The following is a 16024-nucleotide window of genomic DNA, read 5'->3' on the forward strand; positions in this document are numbered from 1 at the left end:
TACAGATGGATTATATCAACCCAATTAAAAGTCTGATGTTTCACAAGGTGTTTTTGACATAAGTGTTAGCAATACAATTTTAATAGATCATAATTCTACATGAAAAGTAAACCAGTCAATGATGTAGTTAGAAATTAGGCCAGATTTAATAGCAACCTGTTTATTACTTCTCAAATAACTGATTTCGTGTTGCATCACTGCATCAACTGGAAGGGAAGTTTAATAATATAAATGAAGTTCCAAGTGCCCAACCAAACGGAACACTAATCACCATAATGAGGAGCTCAAACAAAACCATTTTAGGAAATCAACATCAATTTATTAAGTCAGCTTATCTGATGTTCTCTCAAAATGTTCAGTTGTATTAGCAATTCAACCTGCTAGATGACTTTGTAAAATGAGTGAATGGAACTAAGGAAATCCTATGAAAATTCCTGTGAAAATCCTATTAAGAATTGCCACACCTCAAAAATTTGGCAAAATTTGCCCCGCCTCCAAAATAAAGGCATAGTGTGCTAATAGTACAGATTACGAAATTTTCACAAATAACATTAACTTAAGACATTAAGTTACAGCTGCAGTCCGTAAGTTTTGCCTGTTTGTCGCCATCTCTGTCCGAAACATGCAATTGCATTTATTTGTTATCTGTTAGTCACCGCACCGGTGTGGATACTGTATTTCGGAATCACAGATTCTACATATTGGAAGTATGACCAAAATAAGAATTTTCACAGGAGAATGTCACCTGAACAAACAAGTAACATGTATCGTTTTGTATCACTTTTGTTCATTTTTTGTATCACTTTTGTTCTGACCAACTGAGAAAAAAAGCATTACAATAAATCACGCTGCCAATGGTGATTAAATTTAACGATCGCTTAGCTCATATCACATCAAACCATGCAAATTATTATTATTGTTATACTTTGTTCTCAAATTGTTAATGTTAACAACATCAGCATTGTGTGACTATGTGTATTTAATGTGTATTAGCATACCTGTAGATGTCAGTTTCTGTAGAGTCTAATCTCTAATTGTCAATTTGTCATACCATAAAATCTGCCATCAAAACAATAAGTTTAATTATTCCAGCTGCTGTGAGAAAAGACTATAAATGATCAGCCATCATGCAGCATCCTCACACATGATATAGCCTACTAGCTGGGACTCCTTCTTTATGTAAACAGACGTGGCGTAATGACGCAAAGACGAACGGCGACATGCTCGAATTTCTAGTAGAAACCCACCAGTACCACCCGAATTAGAAAACTTTATTACAGCTTACCTTTGTGAATTGGGCTAAGGTAAGGAGATAGTTTTGAACACTGGCTGGTTATGTAAAAAGTGTCAATATTTTGTGTGGCCACCATTATTTTCCAGCACTGCCTTAACCCACTTGGGCATGGAGTTCACCAGAGCTTCATAGGTTGCCACTGGAGTCCTCTTCCACTCCTCCATGACGACATCACAGATGTCACGATCACTGTCTGTTCCTGTCAGTTCCTGGACTCCACTTCCCATAATCCTCCCTTCCAATCACATGCACCAATCACCAATTGCCACACACACCTGCAGATCATTACCTGGACTATTTAAGACACACACACACACACACACACACACCCTTTGCGAAGTCTTGATTTGCCCCGGTGATCAACTCTGAGCGTTTTCTTGTGGACTGTTTACCCTGTTACCGTTGGATTGTTTATTCTCTGTGACCCTTGCTGCCTGCCCTGATCTTTGCCTGTTTCCTGGACTGTGATTGTTTGCTGCCTGCCCTGATCCTTGCCTGTACCCTGATTCTGTTTGTCTGCCGCCTGCCTCGACCATTGCCTGTCCTTGTTTATGTTCCTGCCTTTGCCCCTGTCTACCTGTGTAAATACTGTTCTTAATAAAGCTTGCAAATGGATCCCCGCTCTGCCGACCCATCATTACAACAGAGCTGGTGGATGTTAGAGACCTTGCGCTCCTCCACCTTCCGTTTGAGGATGCCCCACAGATGCTCAATAGGGTTTAGGTCTGGAGACATGCTTGGCCAGTCCATCACCTTTACCCTCAGCTTCTTTAGCAAGGCAGTGGTCGTCTTGGAGGTGTGTTTGGGGTCGTTATCATGTTGGAATACTGCCCTGCGGCCCAGTCTCCGAAGGGAGGGATCATGCTCTGTTGGCATTCATGGTTCCCTCAATGAACTGTAGCTCCCCAGTGCCGGCAGCACTCATGCAGCCCCAGACCATGACGCTCCCATTACCATGCTTGACTGTAGGCAAGACACACTTGTCTTTGTACTCCTCACCTGGTTGCCACCACACAAGCTTGACACCATCTGAACCAAATAAGTTTATCTTGGTCTCAACAGACCACAGGACATGGTTCCTTAGTCTGCTTGTCTTCAGCAAACTGTTTGCGGGCTTTCTTGTGCATCATCCTTAGAAGAGGCTTCCTTCTGGGATGACAGCCATGCAGAACAATTTGATGCAGTGTGCGGCGTATGGTCTGAGCGCTGACAGGCTGACCCCCCCACCCCTTCAATCTCTGCAGCAATGCTGGCAGCACTAATACGTCTATTTCCCAAACACAACCTCTGGATATGACGCTGAGCACGTGCACTCAACTTCTTTGGTCGACCATGGCGAGGCCTGTTCTGAGTGGAACCTGTCCTGTTAAACCACTATATGGTCTTGGCCACCGTGCTGCAGCTCAGTTTCAGGGTCTTGGCAATCTTCTTATAGCCTATGCCATCTTTATGTAGAGCAACAATTCTTTTTTTCAGATCCTTAGAGAGTTCTTTGCCATGAGGTGCCATGTTGAACTTCCAGTGACCAGTATGAGAGAGTGAGAACAATAACACCAAATCTGCTCCCCATTCACACCTGAGACCTTGTAACACTAACGAGTCACATGACACAAGGGAGAGAAAATGGCTAATTGGGCCCAATTTGCACATTTTTACTTTGGTGTACTCACTTTTGTGGCCAGCAGTTTAGACATTAATGGCTGTGTGTTGAGTTATTTTGAGGGGACAGCAAATTTACACTGTTATACAAGCTGTATTCACTACTTTACATTGTAGCAAAGTGTCATTTCTTCAGTGTTGTCACATTAAAAGATATAATAAAATATTTACAAAAATGTGAGGGGTGTATTCACTTCTGTGAGATGATGTAAAACTGGTTATCAACCAAAATAAAAAATTAAACAGGAATACAATTTTTAGGCCTTTTAAATGGCTATTAAGAGTTTTCAAATCTCCAAATAGAGATTAAATGTGGTAACAGTAGGAGAGTTTTTACTCTGCTGAAATAGTTATACAAGGAAGTCTTGCTGTTTAAGCCAGTTAAATGAGTTAAAGCCAGGTGGGAACTCCGGCTTACCACTTTAAAACACCAGTGAACTTCAAATGGAAAGAGCTTGTTAAGGGTCTGCATGTTCTAAACAATGAGCTAATCAAGAGTTTTTCTTTCCTCATTTTCATTATTCATGGCACTTTTCGCTGAACGAGACTGGGAGGAACAGAGCTATGCTAGAGGGTTTGCTCTTGGCTCTGTGAAGCTTCTTATGGGACTCTCGCCTTTCTAAAATCGGGAATTTTACTTGGTTGCCAATAGCATGGCTGGTAATTTAGCATTAGACTTAATTGATATATATGGCATATAGATCTTGTTTGCGTCTTACTAATTTGCATCTGAGATCAACTCAGTGTGAGTACATTTTTGAGGAGTTATTCTTTTGTTCTGTATTTTGCTCTGCTCCACCAGCAAAAGTAGTTACAATCAAGCCCAAAATCAGCCATTGCATGTCTCAGAGCAACATACAAGGGTGTTTAGTTCCGTAATGAATCAGAGTTTTGGAACTAATCGGTTAAATGAATGATTCAGTGACTCACTCATTTTAACGCTTGTCGCCACCTACTGGTGTTATGATGTAACCCGCAGAAAGACTCACTGATAAAAAGCCCCCCCCCACTAATTCACAGCCGGAACTATATATATCACAAAAATAGCTTTTACCTTTATTTAAATAAATTAATCCATCTGCCAGTTACAGATCATCCTATCATGTGTTGCTAGATGATATTCAATACATGCTGTGCAAAGACAGCAGCACTTTTCATCTGAAATCACTACTTGTGAGTAATTAGAGTAATTACTTTAGATTAAGATTATGAAAAGTGGACGTTGACATCACTGTTTTCTCCAGAGCTGCTGTATAGATAAATGAACAAAATTCACTGAATTAAATGACTTTTACAATGGAAATGAATCAATACTGAACTAACTTAAGCTGCACAATTACACTATTTTCTTCTAGAGCTGCTGTACAGCCAAAACAAACTTTGTTACATTATTTTCCTGCCACTGTAAAGCTGCTTTGAAACAATCTGCATTGTAAAAAGTGCTATATAAATAAATGTGACTTGACTTTACTTGACTTTATACAAATGTTGTAAATTTAAAGCTAAAGCACTTGTCAGAGCTATCAACAAATTGATCTGTTGAATACCTTTTATGGTATAATATTTTATATTTTAATGTTTAATATTTAATATTTTTATATTTTATGGTCTCAAACTTGCCATAAAAATCTAACCTCTCTTAATAATTTCAGTGTGTGATACAATGACAGCACTAGACACATTCAACATTACAGTCAGCACTAGAATCTATGTAATACTGTCAAAGATTTAAAATAAATGGCATTTTTTTTTAGCATTTTTATTTATCTTTTTATTATATAATTTATTTTTGCTTCTTAGAAATAATACAGTTTTCTATTTGCACCACATGAGGAAGTAAAAGAGTGTTTGGTGAGTTAGAGAAGAAAAAAGAAAAAAGAAAAAGAAAAAAGTTCAAGATCTCACGACTGAAATGATGAGCCGTTGTAAACTGAATTTAGAGAGATGACGAAATAGACAATTCAATCAAATTCAATACCACCCCCTGTCTAATGCACTTAAGATGTACATATTTCTGACTGGGAGATAAAAAATGACTCAACGGTTTTCTTCAAAAGTTTGAAAACCTTTAAACCTTAAAACCTTTGTGCTGCTTTAATCTAGTTCTTAAACAGCGGGAGAAAAGAAGAGGCCCCTGGCATAGAAATCCCCCGTGTCTTCAATATATTCATTCCACTGGATATTTTAAACATTATCTGCTTTCAGGCCAAAATAAATTTGCTGATGCAAGTGCATCAGTTGTGAAACTAATCCTGTAGTTTGCTATAATCATCCTGTTTGTGAACCGATACCAAGATTTTAGACCCATCAAAGTGTAGGTTAAAAGAAATTAAACCTCTGGCTTGCAAGGAAGGAGTAAATCATGTTATTGAAATTCTGGGATGAGTGGCAGGTTTTCTCAATGGATCCAGGTGCTTCTAAACCAATTTACAATAATAAAGAACTGAGCACTGAGGAGTGAATGGCTATTTGCATCTCTTTTCACTTCGTAAAGGTCAAGTTTGACAGAGAGTCTACTGAGACCTCAAACAGAGCTGACTGTTTATGAGACATTAAAACACACCAGAGATTTTATAGCCATTTATATGACTGGTTAAGATATCAAAAATTCGTTTTCTTTCTTTCTTTCTTTCTTTCTTTCTTTCTTTCTTTCTGGCTTTCTTTCTTTCTTTCTTTCTTGCACAAATACCTTAAAGTACATTACAAAATCCCACTACCACCTATGCTCTATGTAGGCATATTAGGTTATTCTTCCACATAATGTTTTTGCTCACTTTGTTTCTCACTTCTCTTAGTCTAATCTATATGACAATGCTTAGTTCTGTATTTTGCGGTTTCATTTTTGTTAAACATATTACCTACATGGCCGCCACTATTCTTGTATTATTTTTTTGCTTATGAAAAACAAGCTTATATATATATATATATATATATATATATATGTATGTATGTATGTATACAGTATGTGTATACAACCGAATTCCGGAAAATTTGGGACGTTTTTTAAATTTGAATAAAATGAAAACTAAAAGACTTTCAAATCACATGAGCCAATATTTTATTCACAATAGAACATAGATAACATTAATGTTTAAACTGAGAAATTTTACAATTTTATGCACAAAATGAGCTCATTTCAAATTTGATGCCTGCTACAGGTCTCAAAAAAGTTGGCACAGGGGAAACAAATGGCTGAAAAAGCAAGACATTTTGAAAAGATTCAGCTGGGAGAACATCTAGCAACTAATTAAGTTAATTGATATCAGTTCTGTAACATGATTAGCTATGAAAGGGATGTCTTAGAGAGGCAGAGTCTCTCAGAAGTAAAGATGGGCAGAGCTGTGAAAGAGTGCGTAAAAAGATTGTGGAATACTTTAAAAACAATGTTCCTCAATGTCAAATTGCAAAGGCTTTGCAAATCTCATCATCTACAGTGCATAACATCATCAAAAGATTCAGAGAAACTGGAGAAATCTCTGTGCGTAAGGGACAAGGCCGAAGACGTTTATTGGATGCCGGTGGTCTTCGGGCCCTCAGACAACACTGCATCACTCATCGGCATGATTGTGTCAATGACATTACTAAACGGGCCCAGGAATACTTCCAGAAACCACTGTCGGTAAACACAATCCACCGTGCCATCTGCAGATGCCAACTAAAGCTCTATCATGCAAAAAGGAAGCCATATGTGAACATGGTCCAGAAGCGCCATCGTGTCCTGTGGGCCAATGGACTGTTTCAAAGTGGAAAAGTGTTCTATTGTCAGACGAGTCCAAATTTGACATTCTTGTTGGAAATCACAGACGCCATGTCCTCTGGGCTAAAGAGCAGGGAGACCTTCCAGCGTGTCATCAGCGTTCAGTTCAAAAGCCAGCATCTCTGATGGTATGGGGGTGCATAAATGCATACAGTATGGGCAGCTTGCATGTTTTGGAAAGCACTATGAATGCTGAAAGGTATATAAAGGTTTTAGAGCAACATTAAATGAAAAATACGTCAAAGACAACCACGAACTCTTCAGCAGCTGGAAACCTATATCAGGCAAGAATGGGACCAAATTCCAACACCAAAACTCCAGAAACTCATAACCTCAATGCCCAGACGTCTTCAAACTGTTTTGAAAAGAAGAAGAGATGCAACACCATGGTAAACATGCCCCCGTCCCAACTATTTTGAGACCTGTAGCAGGCATCAAATTTGAAATGAGCTCATTTTGTGAATAAAATTGTAAAATTTCTCAGTTTAAACATTTGTCATGTTATCTATGTTCTATTGTGAATAAAATGTTGGCTCGTGATTTGAAAGTCTTTTAGTTTTCATTTTATTCAAATTTAAAAAACGTCCCAACTTTTCTGGAATTCGGGTTGTATAAAAGCTTGTTTTTCATAAGCAGATGTGTAAGTGTATTTTTATACTGTATACACTTAGATAGATAGATAGATAGATACATATAAAAGCTTGTTTTTTATTAGCAGAAAATAGTACAAGAATGTAGGATTGTAATTTGGCTTATTATGCAAAGGGATTTAGCAAAACCTTTCCTTCTAAAATGTCATAATGCCCTTTGGGACTCATAAACAGGGTCAAAAACATAATAAACACCTGAATATAATTACAATGTTGATTTCATAGCATCTACACCACTTTAACATCTTTTCATGTTCTTTTTAAAACAAAAGTAACAATAAAACCTTATAAATAAAAGTGGGTCATTGCTCCTCCCATCAATACATGCACTCCTGCATTGCTTCATTTCTTAATCATATTCTCTTCATCTGTTAAATCTGATCTCATATTCTTTTCATTTTATTCAGTAGAGAGACTAAATAATATATTCTCCATCTTATAACTAAATGTATAGAGAGAAGAGTATTGTATATCTGTTAATATTTCTCCATATCAGGACTGTCATGGCTATATTTCATGCTTCAGCAAATCTATCCAAGACCTTGCATCTGACAGCATTCATTTCAAGCACAGAAGAACCGCACTGCAGTTTTTCATACTTTTACCAAAAAAATAAATAAAAAAATAGTGTAGAGAATGCCTGACAGGTTGCCAATGACAAAGGAATAAATAACTAAAAAGACTGAGAAAGTTTGGAAATAAAGGAAAAGGGGACCTTGATGTGAGTTGATCAGAACATTGATCAGAGTCTTTATCTGTTGACAGTTCATATTCGACAAAGAAGAATGTAACATTTGACCACAAAAAAATAGCAACGAACGATTTACAAGTAAAATGCTGTCCTTGTTACATAAAGGAAAAATGAGATTCAATGAAACGCTAAAGTGAATGAATGAATAAAGGGCAAGATAAAATATGCAGATAACACACAAACACACAGTTCAACTCAGAGAGCAATGTATTCTGATGAGAGGACACATTTATCTTCCATACTGAGAGCAAAAGGTCCTGTTTCAGGATACATATTAAATTGGGGGGATTATTCAGATTCAACATCATAACCCTCATACGTACAAATTAAGCATGCTCTCACAAGCAGATCAGAACACATACACAACTGACGTTCACACAGGTCATTTAATCTCTTTTCAGCCTATCTCAAGATAAAAATAAATGACAAAAATAAAATTCTGTCATCTTTTACTCATCCTCATGCAGAACACAAAAGAAAAAGTTTTGAATAACATACTGGATACATTTTTGGATGCAATTACAATGAATGTCAAAAAGGACACAAAAAGATGAAAACCCTTCTAAAACCAGCCAGGAGAACAGTTTGACCAGGCTGGGAGACTAAACAAGAACAGCAAACCATCTTAAACTGCTTTAAGATGTTTTCGCAGCAGAAAAGCACCATCAACGTGTCATAAAGTGGTCCACATGACTCATATGCTGTATTTCAACTCTTCCGAGTCTTCATTCACCCCTTGTGATCATTTATTAAACATTTCCACTAATCTGATAATGCCTTCAATTATCAGCAAGTGTGTGGTCAGTCCCCTAAGCTCAATTTAATACATTTTTGCTATGTTTACATGTCACGATTTCTCTTGTATTTTGTGAGTTCAGTGTTCTAAGACTTTTATTTTGAAATGTATTTTTTGTTTCCATTGTTCCTGCCTTGTTTCTTACCATAGCAATTCATTACCCTCACCTGTTCCTTGTTAGCCTTTTGTTATCCAGTGTATATACCCCTGTGTTTCAGTAGTAGTTTGTTGGAGGTTGTCCTTATGTGTGTTTTTGTAGAGTTGTTGTGTTTTCGTTCCCCATTTGGATTATTATCTTATTCTTCTATCCTGTCTGGATTATTGTCATCTTTTTTCCCTGTTTGGATTATCTTTGTTTGTGTATTTATTCAATAAAACTGCTGTGAATAGATCATTGCCTCTCCTCTTCTTTGCGTACTGTAACAGAACACCAGTTCTGCAGAATTCTACATATTTTCTCATAAAAACCAGTGCAGAAAATGTTATATAAACTAATGACCTGAAATTCCAAAAGAAAAAATTCCATGTGGGCCTGGAGATTAAAGAGAGGAACCTGATTTTTTAAATTTTTGTAATGATCAAGAAGAAAGGACATGTTTTATAGTTGAAGAACAAGTAGAATAACATGTTTAATAAAGTAGAAATTTTATCATTTATTTTGACTTTAAAGTCATCAAGATGCATTACATTCTCAAAAAGGTGTAGCATCTAGACCAATCAGACACACAAATTATTAATTATAATTAATGAATAATCCAGCAAACTCACTCTCCCAACAAAGGTCTGTGAACCATCCCCCAAAAAACTGCAGCAAATGCCCCTGGTTGCCATGGTGTTTACGACTTAAAATAATACGGAACTCTGCTAAAAACTCACTTGAATCAGGCCACAGTGAAGTCACAAAGCCTGTAAAAACAGACTCTTCTGTTCTATAAAGGAACATGCATCCCAGGACATTGTGTGTATGATTATGGCTCTCTTGTGTAGTGTCTTTTGTATGGTATTTTGTTTTATGCATATTTTATGATAAGAACCAATGGTTATTGTAACCTCACCTATACCAAGTTTAAGGTCTACGAGGTTGTATTTTGAAGATTTAAATGATCGCGTATATATGATATGTCGATACCTGTGCAACATATTAATATTACAAGAATCTTTAATAGATTCTTCATCAACACCCAAGCCAGTTACATATGCAAATGCCCTGCTAGAAGGACAAAAGGTCGTAAAAACTCCCCCACAGAGGAATTCTCATTGGTCAGGTCAACCCTAAGAGGTATGACTTCTCCCAGACTTTAAAGAGCCCTACACAGCTCTGCCTGCCCTCTCTCTTCCTGCTTCTACTGCCGCTTCTTCTGGTTGATGTGTGGGACCCCATTGGGGGCCCATAAGCACCGGCAGGCCTCGACCATAGCCTGCTATGTCTTCACTCTCTTCCCCAGGAGAGAGGACTCACCCAACAGAGTCAGACTGTAATTCCTTCATTCCAACTCGGAAGAAAATGGCAACTTTACCATCACTGAACGGGCAACCATCAGCTCTTCCTTCTCCGCATCTTCTGTTTGCCGTTCTGCATGGCCCTCTCCGGTCGGCGCAGCTGCGACGACAGGACTCGATCTACAACCAGAGAAATCGATTACAAGAGAAATCGATTGCAACTTCAACACCATTGATTCACAGAATCACCAAGAACCTGTTCAGAACCACAGATGGCTGCTACTGCAAGGCTTGCAAGTATCGAATCTTTTCACTAAACAGAGGTTTTAGGATAAGTAGTAAAATCCTCTTGATGAGGTGTTTTGAAATTATACACTTATGGTCCTTTCCTGGTTTAATGACTCTTTTCCATAGCTTTATTCCCTGTTCCCACTTCCGGTTTCATTCTGTCATTTTTCACTTTACCTATGTACGTGTGATTTGTGTGTGTGTATGTGTTTGTTAGTTTAGTTATGTGTTTGTGATTTAGTTAATAAAACTTGCCTGCAAATAAATTGTCACTTAAATGATCTTGATCTTGTTACATGCTCTGTAAATGCTAAGAAAGAATTTTTTTTTCTGTGGCCATGAAAAATATCCTCTTCTTAGAATTAATAAATAATCAATACTGAGTGTTCACAGGGTGAACTGATTAATTGATTCTAATGTTAATGTAGCTACATCAAGTTAATACGATTAACGGATCCAAATATTGATAATTAATCATAACAGGTTATGAATAGTTATTAATATTTCCCTTTGAGCTAACTCGCTACAAAGGACAGACAAAAAAAAAGGCAGAGTAGGATATATATGAGAAAACCAAAAGAGATCTGTGAGATGCCTTATTCATCCTGTTCTTCTTCCTCTCTTCAGAAGTCTAGGTTATGTTTGTCACATCTTAACCCTGTGTAGAGAGCTGATCAAAGACAGAAGTCCCATCAGAGCCCATCACAACTGCACTATACAGTACGTGAAGAATGGAAGAGAACGGCGGAGGACAGAAACTGCATAAATTCAAATAGTTGATTTAATCATGTTAATATTTTTATAGTGGGCAGTTTGGACATTTTCTGTCTGTGCACATTGTAAGTTTAGTTCTTACAATGTTGGAGAGGAATGGTTATAAGACATGGTGAATACTGATGTGCTGATGGACGGGGGGTGGGGGACACTTCAAGGGGATTTTGGTATCAAAACATGTCAAATGTAAATTCATGTTCTAGTTCTATTTGATGTTCACACAGTTTTCAAGTTACAGGTGTGAAGAACAGCTTATTGCATTACAGTAACAACAAGCAACCAACACTATATGTTTATATTAAAATTTATGCTACATGAACAATTTTAGTTACATAACAATCTCATTATGTTTTTGAATATATTTTATACCTGCTTCAATTTAATAACTAAATTAATACAACAAAAATCTGATTTTTTTTTTTTTTTTTTATATTTCATGTTTCATGTCTGTAAGATTTTTTAAAGGGGTGGTATAATGCCACTTTTACAAGATGTAAAATAAGTCTCTGATGTCCCCAGAGTGTGTATGTGAAGTTTTAGCTCAAAATACCCTACAGATAATTTTTTATAGCCTGTTAAATTTGTCACTTTTTGAGGGTGAGCAAAAATGCTCCGTTTTTGTGTGTCCCTTTAAATGCAAATGAGCTGCTGCTCTCAAAAGGGGGCGGAGTTTCAGGAGCTATTGTTAGCACTTAGCAGCGCCTCACATTACCTCATGCAGACTCACTGAAAATGTCAGAAACTATTCCGACTTTTATGTTCAAATCAGAGTCAGACAATGATGGAGAGACTCAAGAAGAAGTGACAACATTCTGAATACAACAGGACGCTTCTGAACGGTTAGTTGATGAATTTATGTAGCTGATGTGGAGTTAACTATCTTAAAGTCATTGATTAGCATATTCTGTCATGATAATCTATAAATCGCTCCTGTGGGAACTGTGTAAGAGGCTTACAGAGCCAGAGAATATATGCTGCATGAAGATAGAACAGGTATAGTTTAGTTTAATTACGGTTATAACTTATGTTGTCATCTTGCTTTTATGACATGCTATTGGATTTGTGTTATGTTGTTTGTTGTGTGTTCTCGGGGGCAGGGTTTATGTAAATTTTAGGGTTAGTGATGTCACCAACCCGGAAAGAAGCTCATTGTAGTCCCTACCAGCCGTTTGTTGTAGTCCTTAAACAGAGAATTCTTTAAAAGAAAATATCTCCCTTTGTATTGAACTTTCAGTGCTGTAACTTTGCAGATACAGTTTATGCTCTAACAGCAACATTACACTAACTAAAGTTAAAAAAGTGAAATCGCAATGAACCACCCCTTTAAATGCTACAATTACATTACAATTTAAAATAACTGTTTTCTATTTTAATATTAAATTGTAATTTATTTCTGTGCAAAAGCTAAAGTATCAGCATCATTACTCCAGTTTTCTGTGTCACATGATTCTTCAGAGACTATTCTAATAAGATTGTGTAGAATAAATATGGAAATGGAATTTATTTAAAATAGAAAAAATTTCTTTACTGTCACTTTTGATCAAATTAATGTATCCTTGCTGAGAAATAGTATTTACTTCTTTTTAAGAAAGGACATGCTTTATAGTTGAAGAACAAGTAGAATAACATGTTTAATAAAATAGAAGTTTTATCATTTATTTTGACTTTAAAGTCATCAAGATGCATTGCAATCTCAAAAAGGTGTAGCATCTAGACCAATCAGACACACAAATTATTAATTATAATTAATGAATAATCCAGCAAACTCACTCTCCCAACAAAGGTCTGTGAACCATCCCCCAAAAAACTGCAGCAAATGCCCCTGGTTGCCATGGTGTTTACGACTTAAAATAATACGGATCTCTGCTCCAAACTCACTCGAATCAGGCCACAGTGAAGTCACAAAGCCTGTAAAAACAGACTCTTCTGCCTCAATTTATAGACAAAATGTTCTATAATGGAACATGCATCGCAGGACATTGTGTGTATGATTATGGCTGTCTTGTGTAGTGTCTTTTGTATGGTATTTTGTTTTATGCATATTTTATGATAAATAATGACTTTATTCAACAAATCCGTCTGTCCCCTGTCATACTTCTACGCTATTTACGTTGCAGAGCTTCAGTGTTTACGTCGGAACAGCGGCTCAGTATTGGCCGGAAAATACTTGGCCTGCGTTCAGTTGGTAACCACTGTAGTCACGTCAACAGTTTTACTGATGTCTTTAGTACCTTTCTGGACCTCAAAAGGTGCAATGTCGTTGCTGCCTATATGTGTGGATCAGATACCCTCAGATTTCATCAAAAATATCTTAATTTGTGTTCCGAAGACAAACGAAGGTCTTATGGGTTTGGGACGACATGAGGGTAAGTACTTAATGACAGAAAATTTATTTTTGTGTGAACTCTTTAATGGTGAGATCAGACCAACTGCAAAACTAACTGATATACGCTATAATATACATTGTTTACAATAATATAATGATGCACAATATTTATAATTAAATATATATTTCCCCTTTTTGCATGTTCTTCTTCACTCAATTGGAAATACATGCAAACAGAAGAATTTTATTTTTCAGTCATAAAAGTCTGTGAACTAAGCCCTTCAGTACACTGTCTTCTCTCCTTTCACACTATAACCAGCAGCTGGATGGAAAATATGCCCCCCACTCTCACTCTCACTCTCTCTCCCTCTCTCTCTCTCTCTCTCTCTCTAATGTGCTGAGAACAGAAGGGAGGAGTTTTAATTTGAATCCTGAACTGTTGCCCTTCACAAGGCTCAGAGACAGCACTCTGAGTGGATCGCTGTGGATTAAAACACCTGTCTGTGGTTTCACTCGCCTCTGGAAAGGATTTTTTAATGGCAAATTACTGTGACTGCTTGTTTACAGAGGTGAAAAGATAACTGAAAAGGAAGTTTTACTACTGGTGAGCACTGAGAACAAGTGTTGAACTACAATGATGGGAAAAATAAAATGAGACGCATATCTGGACAGGACCAGGGCAAGACAGCAAATGTCCAAGTATTTCTTTTTTCTCTGAAAGGACAAAGGTAATGCAGTTGCAATTAAAGGAACTATCATCTTATACCACTTTTCAGTAACTTCTTTTTAATTGTTAAAGGAAATACATATTTTTTTCTGTTAAAAATGCATTTTTATTTAATTGAAACAATTCTGTAATAAAAGCATTTATTGATTCATTGATACATTCTAAAAACACAATTTTAAATAGATTTTTTGTTTGAATCTCTAAATTATTTTGAATATTTCTAACTATATCTGTAGTTGTATGACAATCAAAGTCATTCAACACTTTAAAAAAAATCTTTTTAACATTTATGCTTAGATATATTCACTCTTAAAGTGAGGTAAATCATTGTGTGCAGTGTGTCAGGTGAAGCATGGCTGGAAATTGTTTTTTACTACATCTTCTGCTCACTGCCATTCTGGGACGGGCTTCTAAAGCACAGGACGAGACTTCTACTGATATGGACATCCAAACAGCCAATCAGACCATAGATCCTTTGTTGATTTCTGTGACACCAGAGGGGCCTCCAACTTTGAGCACACCTGGAGAGGTGGAGGAGGATACTGTGCCAACCACTGGCACCCGCTGCAGGGGTTACTATGATGTGATGGGCCAGTGGGACCCTCCCTTTAATTGTAACGCAGGTATTTTCTTGTACTGTTGTGGCACCTGTTTCTACCGATTCTGCTGCCAGTTCCGTCAGCAGCGACTGGATCAGACCTCCTGCTCCAACTATGATACTCCCATTTGGGCCAACACTGGAAAACCTGTGGCCACCAACACTGAGGTGCAGCCAGACCATGAGCGGGATCGAACTCACATGATTGTGTACATCATCTGTGGTGTGGTGGCCATCATGGTCCTGGTGGGAATCTTCACCAAACTGGGGTTGGAGAAGAGGCGTGGAGGCCAGAATGATCTCAGTAACTCCAGGTGAGTAGAAATGAGCTTTATTATAAAGTATAGTGAGCTGCGATGCATCCCAAATAAAACTGAACGTCCATAAGTGACTAATCTGAAATGGTCCAGTAAGTACACATTACAAAAATAGTGCTCTCCACATTAAACTAACGGGTGACTAGAATCACAATTGACTCCAACAAAGCTACCGTTAGCATGTTTCTAACCAAATATTACAATAGTAATTTAATACTTTTTGTGTTTTTTTTGGACATTTCTTGGACATTTTCACAATGCATTCTGGAAAGAAGTACACTTTAGCATACTTTTAAAAAGAGTACTTAGTCACACTTTAGATTAGGGTCGAATTCTCACTATGAACTAACTATTAACTATGACTTTTGCCTCAATAAACTCCTAATTACTGCTTATTAATAGTTAGTAAGGTAGTTGTTAAGTTTATCTATTGTGTAGGATTATGGGGTGTAGAACATGGTCATGCAGAATAAGGCATTAATATGTGCTTTATAAGTACTAATAAAAAGCCAATATCCTAGTAATATGCATGATAATAAGCAACTAGTTAATAGTGAGAATTGGACCCTAAACTAAAGTGTTACTGAGTGCTTGCGGAGTTGCGGAAATTATATACTTTAAAAGTATATACTTAAGTGAAAACTTAA

The 16024-nt window shown here is 37.0% G+C and overlaps 1 protein-coding gene across 1 annotated transcript in view; it reads left to right on the forward strand.

Annotated features, from left to right (window-relative positions):
* Nucleotides 1–11408: 11408 nt before the first annotated feature.
* shisa8b (shisa family member 8b) overlaps nt 11409–16024 on the forward strand; it is a 46058-nt gene continuing 41442 nt past the window's right edge. The window contains exons 1-3 of the mRNA XM_051914060.1: nt 11409–12248; nt 13527–13775; nt 14143–15374. Coding sequence (XP_051770020.1) covers nt 14815–15374 — 560 coding nt within the window. The 5' untranslated portion in view covers nt 11409–12248; nt 13527–13775; nt 14143–14814. The remainder of the gene's footprint in view (nt 12249–13526; nt 13776–14142; nt 15375–16024) is intronic.

This window comes from Ctenopharyngodon idella, chromosome 12, assembly GCF_019924925.1.
Source record: "Ctenopharyngodon idella isolate HZGC_01 chromosome 12, HZGC01, whole genome shotgun sequence".
Lineage (NCBI taxonomy): Eukaryota > Metazoa > Chordata > Actinopteri > Cypriniformes > Xenocyprididae > Ctenopharyngodon > Ctenopharyngodon idella.